The following is a 16,364-nucleotide window of genomic DNA, read 5'->3' as shown; positions in this document are numbered from 1 at the left end:
GGCCGAATGCGCGTTGGGTCACTACCACCACCCGGAAAAGGTTTTATCGATAGGCAAGAAAGGAAAAGAAAGTCTCCGTCCGTCTCCACAACAATTTATTCCCCATCGCTCGGGCTCACTCGGTATTCTCTGCTGTGTGTGCACCATGGCAAAGTCGAGACGTAAGTGTATTACTTGTTGCGCTTTAAGGGCTTTGGAAAAGCTACGGTTCATTTCTAACGTGATCGCATTACTACAGCCCAGTCCAAACATTCCCGTGCTGCCCGCCGGGCAGCTTCTCCCAGTCTCGATCTCGATAAATCGTTGACCACCCTCCCTCGGGCGGAAGAAACCACAGTGCAACGTGAATCCATTCTGGCCGATCGAGCAAATGCTGGCGTCTCGAAGAAGAAGTCCAAGTCGAAGCCTTTGACTAAAGCGCAGCGCGCGAGGCAGCAGAAAGGAATGGAGAAAGCAGAAGCGGTCATGGATCAGCTCGAGAGCAAAGTCAACCGAAGTGTCAACCGCGCTAAAGTTGTCAAAGCTCGTAGGGTATGTGCTCAACATATTGTTCATGGCTCCTTGCGCATTATCTCTGACATGTAATAAATCTAGGGCGAATGGGAGGATCTGAACCGCAAGGCGTCGAAGACCATGTTCCAGACTCTTGCCGATGAGGCCGATGACCTCGACGACGCCATGATGGATGACTCGGCCCCTGCCAAGAAAAGCAAGCCTGCAAAGCAAGCGAGCTTTGCCGTTCAGAACCCGGTCGCCGATCAACATGCCGACAACGATGAGGATGAGGAGATCACTTGAACCAGTTTCGCAGGAGAAAGTTTTGGGGCTGCACCAAATCTTTATTTCCTGGGCCTCAGCTGGTTGATCATCCGGTCGATCTCGGCGGCGGCTGGTCCCGACGCCCGGGTCTGCAGGAGCTCGAGGGCATTCAGATTCTTTGCCCGGAAGGCTTCCTCGCCTGCTTTGGCAATCATCCCACACTTCACCCACATTTCCACTTTTTCGTCTGCGGGCAGGTTGGTGCATTTGGGGACAAATACTGAGGCGAGCTTCGTGTTCCCTGCTCCCAGGATTTCATTGTAAAAAGGCTGTTGTGAGTATTGTGAGTATATGCATGCTTCAAGGGCGCAGGGTCGTGGATTCGTCTTACCTCCCACCCTATGGGGGATTTCTTGATTTTACCGATATCTTCCAGTTCGCCCCAGTCTCGCTTAGCGACTAGAGCTCTCAATCTCAACCACCAGAATGTTTTCTCTGGCATCTTAAATTCACTCTGAAGCTTCTGTGCTCTTTTGCCGTAACCTGATCGGATCAACCTAAATATCGTTTCGTTCAAGCTTAAGCCTAGAAACTCGGTCCTGTCAGCAAGATCCTTGTCCAGCGCTTCCTGCACTTTTAGAAGCTGTGAGGCTTCGGAGAATAGTTTCTGCTGCAGGACCACCGAAGGATCTTTCGAGTCTGACAACAGACGGGTTGCCAGGTGAAGCCTTTCCGACTTCCGCGGCAAGTCCGTCTCTTTCAAAGCCTCCGAAAGAAGTACGTTCGAGCCATCAATCGGGCGGTCATCTTGGTAGAACAGGTCTTTGAGCAACTCTGTGTCCTGTGAGCGGGCATTTGTTTCCACTAGAGCAGACGCCATAGGACGGGTGTTGATTGTTCGAAAAAAGCTCGCCAGGGGAAGTTTTGTCTTGAGATGTAGAAGGACATAGTTCACTAGATCGACGTCTCCACTCTCGATTGCCTTGTCCAGGGCAATCTCATCCTCCTCCATATTCAACAGTAGCGGGACCTGCTTACCGGCCCGCGGTTCGTGGTTCAGTAATTGTGTTGCGAGCTGCACGCGCCCTTCGTCGTAAGCCGTCTGAGCAATCAACTCAAACGATATGCCTGGCTTTCCATCTAACCTCTGGACAATGAGTTTACATACGGCTTCGTCATCTCCCGTGGCGACCTTGACTTTCTGGCTTGCCCAATGAACGTAAATCTTGTCCGCGGCAAGTTCGAGGTATTCGGAAATTCGGATCGCCAGAAGATACTCATGTCTGTTCACTAAACGTTCAATGAGTCGCTCAGGCGTGAGGCGCATGTACTGCTCGTAAGAGATAGGCAATCCGATCTGATAGTCTCTCACTGCTTTCAACACTCGCAGTTTCTCCGTCATTTCCACAAATTCGTCGCTGTTGTATAAGTCAAGCACCGACTTTCCGAAAGAGGCTGCCTTCAATAGACGCTTTTGCCAGTGCGTATCGAATTCCTGGCCCGCCGCTTTGACGCAGGTGTCAACTGCCTCGGGCAGACTCGGGCGAATGCGTTGGATGTTTTCATCGGCTTTTGGAGACTTTTTCTCTAGCAGGTCTACAGAATCCAAGAGCACTGATGCCGGGGAAGTAGAACCAAGCCGGAAGATGGCTTCCGTCACATCTGACCCAGGGTCTCAGTGGCTATCACCCTGAGGGTATGGAAATACATACCGGTAACTTTGTGCAAGAATTCGCAGGTATCGTTGGTGATGAGTCGTACACCATCAAATTCCGGTATAACATGAACTGTCCCATCATAATAATACCTGTACTGATTGGCATCGCCGGAGGAAATACAGAAAAGGGTGACTTATGACGTACCTAGCAGCAACTCCATCCGGTCCGATGAGATGCACCTCGTCCTCCCACGCGATAACAACAGCGTCGTCTCCACACCAATCAACAGATCTGGGTGTCACTCGGGACTCCGGGTCATATTCACTGTACTTGCTTTGGAAGTCGCTACTCACCACCCAGACTTTACCTTCCGCTGTGATAAGTGCGACAAATCGCCCCGTTGGTGAGACGCTCGCATGCTTGAACGGTCCGTTCTGGAGGACTTTGTCTTCCGCCTCTGTGGGGTCGACCAAGTAGACGGTCTTGTCAACAGCCAACAGAACTTCGACTGAGCGGGAGAGCGTGTACGCCGGGGGTATCAAGGACCAGGATGATACCTCTCCTTCTGGACAAGGGGCCAAGAGCCGGGGACGAGGCTCGTCGTAGTTTGACACGGCCACGAGCTGATTGTTCGAAAGCAAAGCCACAAATCCGGAAGTCCAGAAACGGCAACCCCTTACACCGTATTCCTCAGCCCCCTGGACCGAAGTCAGGGTTGAACACAGCTCAGACCATCGACGCTGGGGAGACTCACATTGCCGAGAGAAAAGGAAGTAAAATCGCCATGGAGCCCAAAGTAACGTCGGACAGTACCATCTTCAGTAATGACCAAGAGCTCCTCTCTATCAGACCATCCAAGACCCCGGATCGTGCCAAATTCCCACTGTGGGAAGAATTAGGGAAGTCCAGCCCCTGGTCCAGAGAAGGGAGGGATGCTTACATTCAGACGGTTGATTAGCTTTCCGGAGCACGAATAGATGTCAATACTCGACTTGGTGGTTTGAGCATCACGGAACCGATACGGCTTGCTTTCATCGCGGTGCAGTGCTGTTGAAGGTCAATGAATGTATGATAATTATGGAGTCGTGGTTCACGGCAGCAAGACATGTCCTTACCGATAGCTCCTCCATATGGAGCGCCAGCGATGATGTAGTTCTCCAATTCGATGTCTTCATCGAAGATGGCATCATAGATGGGAACCTTGCGATAGAAACTATCACCCAGTCTCTCCCAATTGGCCAAAGGATTAGATGGTGCCATTGACAGCGTGGTCAAGAGACTGAGGACAGCCCGAGAGAGTGACAACAATGAACAATGCAATGAATGATGTTCAACGTGGGGGTCCTTCCGGGAAAGCAGCCGCAGTCGGGCGGGCAAAGCTGCTAACCCGATTGGGTTATGCAACTAAGTAACCGACAACTGGTCAAGCTGGCTCCATCAACGCATCCCAGGCTGCCTCAGGCTTTGAATACACTTACTTCTCCCTCCCCTAAACCATTAAGATGCTGCAGCCATGATGCCTGCGCATGCGAAGTGCGATGGATCATAACGTGGAGATCCGCAATCTAGCATTGGAGTTATCCGACCTGGAGGTCGCTCTGTTTCTATGTCTTGCAGTCCATGAGCATTGTCGAGTCGAGACGGCCGACACCAATGTCCATGACGTTGCTAAAGAGCTCGCCCTGGTGAATGCCAAACTGCTCTCCATTCTCAGGCCCTTTGACTAATGTGCAAGGCACCAGATCTGCCCCAACACCTTTGGACTGACTCAGGTTATCGTCGACTGTTCCTACGCGACCACGTTTGACACATTCCTCTCAGAAATATCTACACCGCAGAGCGGGAATGGTCGGACAAAACCGTCAAGGTCTCCTGGACAAACGTTCCAGATCCCCAATGTCATCATAGCGAAGAACTTCAACCACGTCGGAGATGAGATCCAGCGCTCAGTGCTCGAGGTCAGCCAGGACCAATTGCTACTTACCACAACTAGTTCTCTATCTAACGTTTAATTCCATTAGCTGATGCGCTCGAAGCGACTGTCCCTGCAGACTGGAATCTGGGAAGCACCAACAGACTTCCTCTTTGTGCCGTTGATAGCGCGCACGGGGGAACGAGACCAACCCTCATTGAATTCTCATTTGGTTTGGCATCCCTACCATCCCGTACCTGTCTCTCTTCACTGCTAGCTAATACGTACCCAGAATGACCACCTCTTCATCTCCCACTACCAGGACCCCGAGGACGGCTACGTCTATCTCGAGGAAGACACCGACTGGCTCTCGGAGGGACAAGTATCTGCATCCTCGGTGATCCGCAAGTCCGAAGCCCAACCGGAAAAAGGTCATCCACACATAGATCGTGAGGTATGCTCATTCCCGCCCCCACCCCACCAGGAATTCAAGTTGACGCGGAAACTCGCAGCTATTGGACAAACTCCAGCGATCCAGCGAAGCTGTCACCGTAGGGGCAGACATCACCCGCTACCAGCAAGACATTGTTGTCTTTCTGCGGCTCAGCCGCGCAGTGGCCGGTGGCATCTCCACGCGTTCGAACCTGCATTTCAAGGCGTTCTCCAGGTTAGTGCTTCTCCCCGTTGCCTGTCACAATAGCACGAGGAAGGATATCCCGGTCTGACTGTCATCTCGGCAGGTTACTTGCCGTCTTGCATGGCCTGGACTTCGTCACCCCCTCGCTTGTAGCGTTAGCGGCGAAAAAGGTCTTCCGTCATCGTATCGTTATGGCCAGGCCCGCGGACGACCGAAGCTTGCAGTATGGGAGTGACCTGGGGGCCGTGGCCAAGGTGCTGGAGTATGCCAACCCTGATACGATTTTGGAAGGTGTACTTACGTTAGAGGCGCCATTGTGATTCTCCTGAGCGGTGTCCTCTCCCTAGGTGTTCGATAAGAGTCATGAATGTCGCTAAGATGTAGAATGAATGGTCTTCTGGTCGATGTAATCTCTATGGCTGTCGCTTATTCCTTGTTCTTCAAACTAGGCTGGACGTTGACTTTGTCTCCGCTTCTGAATTTCATATTCAATATCATATAACATAAATTCATAGATGTACACATATTTTATGTACTGTACGTGGCTTCAAATGGCTTATGTGCGTCATTCGTCGCCAGAACCCAACAGAATCACAAAAAAAGAAACCTTGTACTACCCACAACTTCCAACGAGAGAGAAGTTTCTGCCAGCAAGCCCCCGCTCGATCCTATCCTCCACCCCCCCGGCGATACACCCACCCAAACTCAACCCTCAAGCACATTATAAGTCCGGAGTACTCTAGCCTGCGGCACCAATGACCGCATCTCTCCGTAAGAACATTTCAGGCAGGACAAACCCGGTGATCCCAGCATCGCTGCCAGCCCGGGGGTCAGTTCCGACAACATCGTTCGATCTTTCGACGTCAAGCAAAGCCATGGTCTTGCGCCACTCGTCCAAGACGACGTCGACCTCGGTCTTGGCGTCTCCAACGATGGCGTCCATCTTGATGTCGTTGCGATCATACCCGAACGGATCCTCGAGCTGCGAGCCGATGCCTTCGATGCCGTACAGCGTGAAGATCACCAGGCTGACCATCGGGATGGTCCACCAGCCCATGTCGTCGACCATGCCGAAGGGGAGAACGCAGCCGAACAGGGCGAGGACCTGTTTCTGATGGATTCTGGATGTGCAAGAAGACCATGAATCAGTAGAGGAAGTGAAAACAATAGGTGATCTTGATTGGAGACAAGCGGCATGGAAGTACCATCCGGAAGAGAGTTCTAAGGTAGAACCTACAGGTGTGCAACGGGGATAGGCGTGAGCTTGATCGTCTCCATCCGGCCATAGGCGTCGGTCAGTGTGTTCAGCTGCGCCTGCATCTGACTTGCCCCGGGGGCATGGAACCAGCCGCGCTCGACCCCGCGCTTAATGAACTGATCCACGAAAAAAGTCAGCTGATAGGGGAGCCCCAGCCCTGCGTCCTCATGGCCCTCCAGTCCCGCGGGCAGGAGGCTGGCATAGTCCGGATTGAAATCCGTGACCCCATTCTCCGCGACGTCATTGCCCAAAGCCCAGGCGGCGCCCCACTCGGCGCGGAGATGGTTCTTGACGGCAAACGGGATGGCCATCAGGATGCGGACCGTCCGCTCGATGTCCTGCTTCTCTGCCGTCGTTGGGGCGCCCCGGGGGCTGTACCCATTCGTAATGATGGTCCGCACCAGGTTCCGGACACAGGTGTTGATGGTATTCATGCCATTGCGCCCATCCCAGAATCGGTTGTAGGATGTCTGGTTGCGGAAGACTAACATGAGGCCGACGACAATGGACAGAGATGGGATCTGTCGTTGGTTTTCGTTGGTATCGTAGCGACGATCTGCGGCCCGCTTTGATTGCAGGACACGAACAATGAAAGAGAAGGATGACTCACGATGCTACTCGGAAGGCCGACGGTGTCAAAGACATCCTTGTCTAACCATACCACGAAAGCTGTAAACAAAGCGTGCAGGAAGACTGGCACTAGAATGGCTGCATGGATAGCGCCTTTGATGAACCGGAACACGAGAGGCCATCTGGAATCACGGTCAATATGAGCAAAAGAGGAAGAAAAAGAAGAAGGAGAAGAAGAAGATCGAATACGGGCCTTCTTGGTTTGTGCCTGGTGGACAAAAGGTGGGGATGGGTTCCATGGCGATAATGATGAGCATTGTTGAGAAACATGGTATTCCGACGGCTCAAGGCCGGTGTGGACGGATTGCTGAGACTCAATCGCATATTGCCCCTGCAATATACGAATGCACGGTGATTTACCGAAAGCTCCTTATGCTGTGGCTTTGTTTTCTTGTTTTCTGATGTCAAGGAGGGGAAGAAGAGAATGAACAAAGAGCGGTCTGCAACTAGTAGGGAATTGTTTAGGCTGATCTGGATCTTATCAGATAACAAAACAACAACCCACCGCACATCAACTCCACAGTCTTTCTTCACTACTATCAGTCAACCTCCGCCAAAGTGGGGACAGAATAAAGGCATCAAAGCGTGCAACACTTCTTTATCCCAGGAACTTAGTAGCAATGTGGATTTCGGAATTTATCTCAATCTATGGCCTCTACATGGCAAGATCGGACTGACCGATTGTATCGCCTCGCGTTTCACATGTATATAAATTGACCTCTGCAACCCCTCTCTTGAGGTTTAATCTCACTTCCACAACAGCACTTCGATAGCCGACATTTCTCTGTGGTTACTTTATGGTCACTACCAAGAATTATCAGCTACTACTACTACTACTACTACTACTACTACTACTACTACTACTATCTCTCTATCGTGTTGAAACCTCATCGTTCAAGATGTCCTCCATCTACGGCACTTACAAAGGATGGTATCTCCCGGGATTCGAATCGGACGAGTCACTGGAGCACAAAAAGATCGAGCAGCAGATGGACGAAACGGAGACATCTGCTTCGAACAAAGAAGCCTACGCATTCAAGTACACCGGGCAGAATGTGGACAAAGCGTTCGTTGGGAAGGTGACGCAGCTTCTGGTGGGCAATGGAATCCCCAACTTTCTCTTCGGTGACATGATGTTCCGTTTCTTTGGATGTGAGACTGACGTGCTCAGCATCAATCTCTCGATTCCGGATGAGCTCATGGACGAGGCGGTCCGAGTCTTGCGCCAGGCGGGCTTTTACGACGGTCCCATCGAGCCCTTTGAGGTTGAGGGATCCCACTGTTTCCTAGATTCCCGATCGCACCGATTGCACGCATTCAATCCCAAGATCAAGCGCCTCGAACCTGATGTGCCAACCACCTGGCCTTTGCGGGATGCCTTTCGGTAAATAGCCCCCGGTCTACCGTTCTGTATAATTTGTGGGCAGAGTTCCACTTTTCTTAATTTAATTGATGATCCGAATCTAAAAATATTTGTACCAACTAATCAACAGTTCGTTTGTCTCTTCCATCGATTTGTCGGTCGGATCCTGAATTTCTCGACCGGCCGGCATCGTGCAAGGTGAATGGAGACGACATTCCGAAAATAAATGTGGACATTACTCCGACCCCCCCCTCCTCCCTTGAAAACCCACGACATAACTGACAACACGCCTAACACACCTTGATCAGTTGAAAATCCACCTCCCTCCCCTTCTCATTAACAATCATTTGCGGACTTCGATCAATTCTCAAGCGACCGACGAGGACATCTGATCACGTGTTCGAACTTGCTCTGGGTGGAAAGGCGCCCCACAGCCCACAGCCGGCCCGAGCATTCTCAATCAACGTTCAATATCCACTTCAGCTCTTTTCTGCCCTCGGGGCCTCTCCAGCTCAGAAGCTCTTGAAGCTTACCGATACAGGAGAATAGAGACCGTTTGTGGTAGGTCATCCATCGAAGTCGATCTGCGTCACGTACCCGCACACCCCGCTGCGTATTTCTGTGATGGGATGCGAGAAGAGCCTCGACCTCCTTCGCGATCGTGCGACTATTTTCCCCCGGGAGCAAACACCCCTTCGTACACCGGGCGACCATGATCGTCAGGGATGTTTCTGCAGATGCATATGGAACCATGTCCACATCGAGAATATCGTATAGGTGGCGCATTTCTCCGATTATTTGTCTTACTAGCGGCGCGTGGAGGTAGAGTAGTTCGTCTGCGATTGTGGACGAGGCGTTTTGAGAAAATGGAATTTGATCCGTGTATCTTGGCATCTCAACTGGCCGTTTTTGATATGGAACTCGGTGGGCCGTGACTGGACCAACAGCCTCTTGAACCTCCAGTCCACGTTTCCAAGATCGTGGTTGCCATCATTCTCCCGTTGCTCGAATAGGATTTCCACTGCGTACCGCTGGGGAAGCTGTCAGTAACGGGCGGCCGCGAATAAGTGGCAGCTGCAATGGGATTCAAGTTTTCGAGCTCCCTAGAATTGGTAGATCCCGGTCTAAACTGGTCGGAGTATACCCTTCGCCATCGTGTTCCGGATATCCTAGGGAGCCGTGTCACACTTGAAGACGCATGTCTCTATTCAGTCGTGCTGGTGGCTAGGAGCGAGCTCGAGATGAGCGTTGAACAAGATCTCACTGGGTTCAAAGTAATTTGCCTGATTGATGTTCAATGTTCAGGCCTTTGGCGTTGGATGTTTCATGTGTTGTCTTGTGATACATACTTCAAAAAGCGTTTGTCCAGGCATCCCAAGATGCGGTGGGTGGACTTTGGGGAACACTTCTGGTTGAACATGCGAAAACACAAAGAAGAAGAGACGAAAGAGAAAGGCGAGGGAAAAGAACCAAGGAACAATCGAAGAGAGTCTGTGGGGCATTTACATGACGAGCCCTGGTGCCTTGAATCCATCTCTGCAGCTCTGGCCTAGGCAATCTGCCGTTAAATGCCTGCTGTGAACATCTTTGTTGGCGGAATTGGATCTGTCCTTCTTGGGGATCTGCATGGAGGATGTTGTGTGTCGAGATTGAACATGTGTGACTACAACCAGCAGTAGAAGTCGAATGAATAGTGTCCTCTCAACCAGGACAATGAAGCTTCTGATTGCGCTTCCTGCCAGAAGTCCCAGTTGAGGTAATCGGTGAAAGTGAGAAGTAACACATGGTTCAATCAATTGCCGTCCAGTCCGCCTTTGGACCACCATAATGAGATCTCGTCACTTTCCTGAGTGGTTTGATGATCTTGCATCATGCTGCCAACGAGGGAAACTGGCTGTCGTTGGGTCAGGGCAATCAGTGATGTAAGCAGGCAAGGTGATGACTATGGGATGCCTGTAGGAGATGAATTCATGATCGACAAGTGTATTGTACATACTCGTTATGTAGTCAAGAGATAACTTATAATTAGAATTGCTTGTGGTTTGATGAAGATCTTCAGGATGACCTATGGTTCCGTGGTGAAGGCTCGGAGAGTGGCCGTTGAGGGAGGGTCGGACGGACTGGGAATGACTAAGTCTTCCTCTAGGCTGGATGGAGCTGAGCCAGAGACGCCTTGCCTGATTTAGATTTCCAGATGAAGCTTGTACGGATCGGGAAAGGGGCAATGGAGCGGCTTCCCGCAGCACCAGCCAATCAGTGTGTGCCCCCCGCAAATGCCAGACCTCTCACACCAATCACCAGACTCAATAATTACGCCGCCGACATCAAGGGCCGGCTGGGCTGAAGTCATGATCGGCAATGCGCAACCGGCTTTTCGATGGCCAGCCCAGCCTTACTACTAGTACTAGTACTAGTTATACTCATACTACGTAGTGAGAATTGACCTTTTGGTCCCTTACTATGCTAAGCTGCCAGGTGCTGTCTCCTACGCACCCTACCTACTCATAGTTTAAGCTGTTCCTGCCCCACACGCAATTGCTCCAGATTCCCAGACGTATGGTGCCCAGACCAGATACTCCATCTTGACTGGACAGACGGATACCCCCTCCCCCCTTTCCCGCGGCGGGTCGAGGCTTGCCTGAAGTGTTGAATTTCGGACGGGATGATAGACATGCAAAACTGCCTGGTGTCGACCAGAACCTGCCGATCTAGGGCTGACCATCGATTAGCACATCACGACGTCATGTCCTCGCCGGCCTCTGGTGAATTCACAAGTCAAACAAACAGTTGTACCAAGGCTCGATTCGTAAAGGTGGTGCGTGGTATTCACCAGCCTAACTTACTAACTACGTAGCCTTACGTCATATGTCCTGTCCACTTCGTTTCTCCCCCCAGGCAACAAGCTATATAATCCTCCCAAATTCAGCTCCAATCCATCTCCAGAACATCTTCGATTAGCTCACTATCACAACAAACACCACAATCAAAGCAACATCCAACAAACACCAACCACATCCCTCTTCATCACTTCTCTACATCTATCAACTGAAATCATCCATCATGTCGAACATCATCCACAAGGTCAAGGACGTGGTCACCGGTCACCACCACGAGAACAAGACCGAGAACACTTCCTCCGACAACCACGGTCCTCACAGCTCCAAGATGGCCAACAAGTTGGACCCTCGCGTCGACAGTGATGCTGGTAAGTACAAAGCAACCCCTTTCGGAGAAAGAGTTCGTGCTAACGTGCCATTCTCAAGACAACCGTGCTCGCCACGAGGCCATGGGCGGTGCCCAGGGCCCTCACGAGTCCAACATGGCCAACAAGGCTGACCCTCGCGTCGACTCTGACCGTGACCACCGCGCTCACCCCACTTCCACTACCACCGGAGCCGGCTACGGTGGCAGCACCACTGCTGGTGGCTACAGCGGCAGCACCAACGCTGGTCCTCACAGCTCCAACATGGCTAACAAGGCCGACCCCCGTGTTGACTCTGACCGCGACAACCGTGCTCGCCACGAAGCCCTCGGCGGAGCTCAGGGCCCTCACTCGTCCAGCATGGCCAACAAGATGGACCCTCGCGTCGACTCGGACCGTGACAACCGTGCTGCTCACCACCACTCCACCACCTCGACCGGCGCTGCCTACGGCGGAGCCCCCACCGGTCCCGGCGCCTACGGGTCTTCCACCGGTGCCGCAGGCTACGGTGCCGGCCCGACCACCACCACCACCACCACCGGCTTCGGCGGCGGCAGCACCAACGCCGGCCCTCACAGCTCCAACATAATGAACAAGGCCGACCCTCGCATCGACTCCGACCTCGACAACCGCGCCCGTCACCAGGGTATGGCCAGCAGCAGCTACAACACTGGAGCCACCGCCGGCCCCCACCGCTCTGACATGGCCAACAAGATGGATCCCCGCGTGGACTCCGACTTGGACAACCGTGGCACCCTTGGTACCCAGCGTGGGTTCTAAGTTGATCCAGCATGAGAGACACTTAGAGAGATGCAAAGACATAAAGAAGAGGAAACGTTGGGGAAAAGTTGAAGAAATCGCTTTATCTCTCGATCCCTTCATTTGTGTTCCCACCTAATGATGCTGTTATGACCCGTTGATATGCCTGCCTACGTGCGCTTGCTTTTGTGACCCCTTGTCGCTCTTGTTTGATACCAAGCAAGTTTAATGATGCCCCCCCTTGTTTCTCTTTCCTTACCATGTACTTTACCAAGATTGATATGCTATCAACTGAATGAAATATCGAAGATAAAAAAAATAAGGTTTTGTTTCGTTCGTATTAGTTTCTTCGACGGAGTTCAAAGCAAGTGGCTCTGAATCATCTCCGAATAAGCCCGAACCCACACCCTCGGTAAACAAGGTAGATATTACTAGGTAGGTACCAGACGCTACGCCCCCTTCCCCCTCCCCGTCCTCTCGCCCATCCCAAATTCCAAGATTCCAGGATACTGGATGTGGTATGTATGCATGACTTCATCCCCCTCAAACCCTAGTCGTATTCAATATGGCATGCACACAGGTTGAAATCAGGTAGGTGGGGTTTAGGATTCACGGAACGACTTATGCTTAACCTTCCCCCCCCCCCCCCCCTCCTACTCGTATTATTCCTTGCTGCGTGACATTGCTCCTGTCGCGAGCAGAGTGGAGTTCACTGATCCTGATCGTGTTGTCTGGATTTGATGCTTCCTTTTTAAATAGTGAAGGGTGGAGGGGGTGGGGTGGAGGGGAACTGAGCGCGGGGATGCACAGACCAAAGGTCACACACACTTATCAATACTCAATGTCTCCCTCCGTAAGCAGGTCCTATAGAATAGACGCCAAGATCGAACCAAGACAGAATGTCAAGTTACACGGGAACTTGGGGAATGAAGTACTGTACTGTGCTGTGCTGTGGATGGCTAGGATTCAGGACTCGGTGGGTGGTGTGGCATTTTGCGGGTAAGACCTGCGGTTCGGTTAGGCCATCAGGCGGCTGGCGGCCTTTGCTTGCATATATCTTTAGATCGGGACTGGGTGGGCCATGGGTAGATGCATCATGCGCGTCAGAGAGATTATCTCGCTCCTCTGCAGACAAACGGGTGAAACTGGTTCTTTGTTGGGGTGAGTGAGACATGTTACGCAGACTTTATGCGGCCTACCAACACACCTTATTTCAACGATGAGTGGAAGATGAATTCAATATGCAGGCGTTTCAACTACCGGACGAGTATGTATGTACACTTTCACCATAAACACCCACACAAATTAGAGGAATTAGAGACAACAAATGATCCGGCTCCGGGTAATCCTTCTGAATGCACGTGGTCTTCGAGACTTGGAGCGAAGCAAGATGGCTCGATCATCGGCCGTTCCAGAGGATACCGTTCTCAAGGTCGGATTGGAAGAGTAAAAGAAAGGGTTGCTTCAGAATGGGTATAAGTCATATCAACGGGGTGGACCGCAATGCTCGATGCTTAGGCTGAAAAGAAGAGAAAAACATGATGGACGATGATGATGAGAACGACGAGGATGACAGTGGCTTGAACGGAAATGCAAACGGAAAATGAAAGAGCGCGACAGTTGCGATAATGGCCGTGATCACAACAAATGCAAATTTCGCTAGAGCAAAGGGTTCGCTCAATGCAGAACAAATCCCCCGAAATGCAGCGTGGTGGAACCTAGGCTAGGGCATTGCAGCCCGGCCGTCGAGGGCCAACGGGCCCGAATCATTTAACGGCGTCAGAGGGTTCTCGTCCGACGACTCAGAGCGCACGGGCGTTTCAGCACGCAATTGAGCCGGGCGAGTTTGAGCGGACGAGGGCGACTGGGTCAACGACTGCCAGCCGGGAACTTCATTGTTGCCATTGGACGGGACAGAATCAGGATTCGATGTAGGCGCCGGCGGCTGGGAGGAATTATCATCCGACGCATCTAAATCTTGAAGCCGCATATTCTCAATATTGGCGGCCAGTCCTGCCTCGAGGGGGAGTCGAGTCTCGGGGTGACGCTCATCACCAGAAGTCCGCGAGGGTTGTGTGATAGCGTTGGGGTCCGGTTGAGGGGTATGTGTCTCCGACCGAGCGGGTTCCAGGGCGTCGGGCTTATCTTCCGCAGAAGCGGATTTCGATTCCTCTTGCTCCTCAAAGTCGTTGGTATCGTCTACCTCCGCACTTAAATCGGTGTAGGCACGGCAGTTGGGGCATTGGAACATGGGATAGTCGGGTGTATGGATCAGGCGACTGACACATTTGTAGTGCCAGACGTGGGCACACGCGGCCATGAAGAGGCACTGGTAAGGGCGCTTCAAACCTTGTTAGCGATGGCAATTCCAGATGAAGACGTTGATAACCTACTAGAACAGATCCCAGGCAGATGGAGCATTCTCGACATCCAGAGTAATCCGCGGTGTCCCCCTTTCCAAGATTCTTGATAAGATTCTCGGTGTTTTTGCTATTTCTCCGTCAGCTTCATTCAGATCACATCGGTCACTCTAAGCATCTTCACATACTTGAATTCATTGGGCTGCTGCTGCCAAGACCGATTGCATTCGATCCGTATGCGGACACAGCGAAAGATCATTTCCTCGCCACCGCGGAAGTCAATCCCTAACTGCACAATATCCCCATCCTTGATGGTATAAAGTCGGGAGGCGATGTTCGGCTGGCTCAGTCGCATGTGGTTGAGAAAGGTGCCTGACGAACTTCCGACATCCTTGACATGCCACTGTCCGTTCAGATACATGAACTCGCAGTGTTTGCGACTCACGACCTTTGACTTGAACCCGACAGGGGCATCGGAAGGCTCTGTGGGGTTGGCCACGGGCGTGCCATCCCGCTCCGAGTATCGCCCAACACGAATAACACAACTATCGGATGGTAATGTGCGAGAGATTGGGATGAAAGGCAATGAAGGGCGGCTGCTGGCGTGCGAGTCTTGGTGGGGAAAGAAACGGATGGTGGCTTTTTGTTTCGGTCGCGGGGACGAAGTACACGGGCTTTCGGACACGACTGGATCGGGACTCTCAAGGGCGCCAGGCTGGATGTTCCCTGCGCTCGACACCTCCCCGTTAGGCCTCGCCTCGACGGCCTGTGATGAACCTCGGGGTCGCGCCATGATTTCCTGTGTCTGGTTCCCAGTGGCAGTGGCCGTCTCGTTGCGAAGAGGGGAGTTGGACGATTCTGTCGGGGATGGCTGGGAGCGCAAGTCAAGTTCGAGGCCACGGTAGCTGGGGGAAAAAACCGAGCTATAGCGGGCGAACGTGGACTGATGTTCACTTTCGGGACATGGGGCCCGGGTGGTTGTCCCCACTGTCGAGGTCAAAGAATCGGGTCCGGTGGAGGCGGCTGAAAACCAAGAAACTCGACTACCGAGAGTATGACGACGCGAAACCCGCTGGCTGTTGGTGGACGAGGAGGAAGAGGAGGCGACACTGGGTTGCTGTTGTTGTTGTTGTGGTTGTTGCGGAGGAAGGGAAGAAAAATGAAGTTGAGTGTAGGCACGCAGTTGACTAAGGCGACGGAGAGGACGTAAACGAGAGTCGGAGGAGGGAAGAGGAGAGGGAGAGGAGGGGAGGAGGTTGGAGGAGGGAGAGGCGGAGGCGGAAACGGAAACAGAAGACATTGGAGGGGGTGGTGGTTTTAGTAATAAAAGGTGGTGGTCACGGATTTCTTGTTGGTCGGGCTGGGCTGCACTGGGTCCGGCGGGAGGACTGACAAGATAGTAATAATCATTCAATCATTTAATCAATCACCAGTCCGAAAGAAGAGAAAAGAGTATGTGTGCGTGTGTGCGTGTGTGTGTATGCAGTATATATATGTTTGTTCCAGAAAACAAAGCACAGTTATCAATGGCAATGAACAAGAGATCCTCCCGATCGATCCCTGGACGATGGATGGAGCGGCCAAAACTGGATCTCGTGCGATCAGCGCGACAGCCCTAAATTGGGATCTTCTGCGCCAGTCAGTGGTTCCGATCGGTTCGGTGAATGAATGCGCTTCTCAAAGATGATATCTATGCTCCAATGCGACACGCGGAAGAGCGCAAGGAAAGGGAGGGGAAGGAGGAGAAAGAGACAGGGAGAGAGAGAAACAGCGCGCGCGCGAGCGAGAGAGAAGGAGAGAAAAGAAAGTCAGGAGAGCGAGAACAG

General features: G+C 52.2%; 7 protein-coding genes across 7 annotated transcripts; 4 read left to right on the top strand and 3 right to left on the bottom strand.

Annotated features, from left to right (window-relative positions):
• The first annotated feature begins 1 nt into the window (after position 1).
• BO72DRAFT_432322 (Alb1 domain-containing protein) lies at positions 2-1,259 on the top strand. Its single transcript, XM_040943167.1, has 3 exons — positions 2-161; positions 239-531; positions 595-1,259. The coding sequence occupies exons 1-3, from the start codon at positions 146-148 to the stop codon at positions 796-798; spliced, it is 513 nt and encodes a 170-aa protein (XP_040799748.1). The 5' UTR covers positions 2-145; the 3' UTR covers positions 799-1,259.
• vp16 (tethering complex subunit VPS16) lies at positions 654-3,723 on the bottom strand. The gene is made up of 7 exons (XM_040939289.1): positions 3,533-3,723; positions 3,358-3,464; positions 3,172-3,300; positions 2,622-3,115; positions 2,472-2,566; positions 1,151-2,421; positions 654-1,088 (listed from the first exon to the last, which is right to left on the bottom strand). Exons 1-7 carry the CDS (start codon positions 3,675-3,677, stop codon positions 840-842), a joined length of 2,490 nt encoding a protein of 829 aa, XP_040799747.1. The 5' UTR covers positions 3,678-3,723; the 3' UTR covers positions 654-839.
• Positions 3,724-3,888: 165 nt separating this feature from the next.
• BO72DRAFT_449453 (uncharacterized protein) lies at positions 3,889-5,415 on the top strand. Its single transcript, XM_040945026.1, has 6 exons — positions 3,889-4,102; positions 4,160-4,375; positions 4,439-4,561; positions 4,622-4,783; positions 4,842-4,996; positions 5,070-5,415. The coding sequence occupies exons 1-6, from the start codon at positions 3,956-3,958 to the stop codon at positions 5,284-5,286; spliced, it is 1,020 nt and encodes a 339-aa protein (XP_040799746.1). The 5' UTR covers positions 3,889-3,955; the 3' UTR covers positions 5,287-5,415.
• A 68-nt stretch (positions 5,416-5,483) lies between these two features.
• On the bottom strand, positions 5,484-7,277 carry BO72DRAFT_487242 (bestrophin family protein). The gene is made up of 4 exons (XM_040947974.1): positions 7,048-7,277; positions 6,835-6,976; positions 6,204-6,745; positions 5,484-6,087 (listed from the first exon to the last, which is right to left on the bottom strand). The coding sequence occupies exons 1-4, from the start codon at positions 7,176-7,178 to the stop codon at positions 5,706-5,708; spliced, it is 1,197 nt and encodes a 398-aa protein (XP_040799745.1). The 5' UTR covers positions 7,179-7,277; the 3' UTR covers positions 5,484-5,705.
• Positions 7,278-7,753: 476 nt separating this feature from the next.
• On the top strand, positions 7,754-8,387 carry BO72DRAFT_460145 (uncharacterized protein; the record flags this gene model as incomplete). The annotated part of the gene is made up of 2 exons (XM_040946449.1): positions 7,754-8,238; positions 8,348-8,387. The coding sequence occupies 2 exons, from the start codon at positions 7,754-7,756 to the stop codon at positions 8,385-8,387; spliced, it is 525 nt and encodes a 174-aa protein (XP_040799744.1).
• A 2,890-nt stretch (positions 8,388-11,277) lies between these two features.
• On the top strand, positions 11,278-12,199 carry BO72DRAFT_381525 (uncharacterized protein; the record flags this gene model as incomplete). The annotated part of the gene is made up of 2 exons (XM_040941436.1): positions 11,278-11,422; positions 11,481-12,199. 2 exons carry the CDS (start codon positions 11,278-11,280, stop codon positions 12,197-12,199), a joined length of 864 nt encoding a protein of 287 aa, XP_040799743.1.
• A 1,580-nt stretch (positions 12,200-13,779) lies between these two features.
• Positions 13,780-16,022, bottom strand: BO72DRAFT_158685 (FHA domain protein). The gene is made up of 3 exons (XM_040939288.1): positions 14,727-16,022; positions 14,572-14,668; positions 13,780-14,519 (listed from the first exon to the last, which is right to left on the bottom strand). The coding sequence occupies exons 1-3, from the start codon at positions 15,836-15,838 to the stop codon at positions 13,902-13,904; spliced, it is 1,827 nt and encodes a 608-aa protein (XP_040799742.1). The 5' UTR covers positions 15,839-16,022; the 3' UTR covers positions 13,780-13,901.
• Positions 16,023-16,364: the final 342 nt, after the last annotated feature.

Source organism: Aspergillus fijiensis, assembly GCF_003184825.1.
Source record: "Aspergillus fijiensis CBS 313.89 unplaced genomic scaffold BO72scaffold_34, whole genome shotgun sequence".
Taxonomy (NCBI): Eukaryota; Fungi; Ascomycota; class Eurotiomycetes; order Eurotiales; family Aspergillaceae; genus Aspergillus; species Aspergillus fijiensis.
This window is presented reverse-complemented; position numbering and strand designations above follow the sequence as displayed.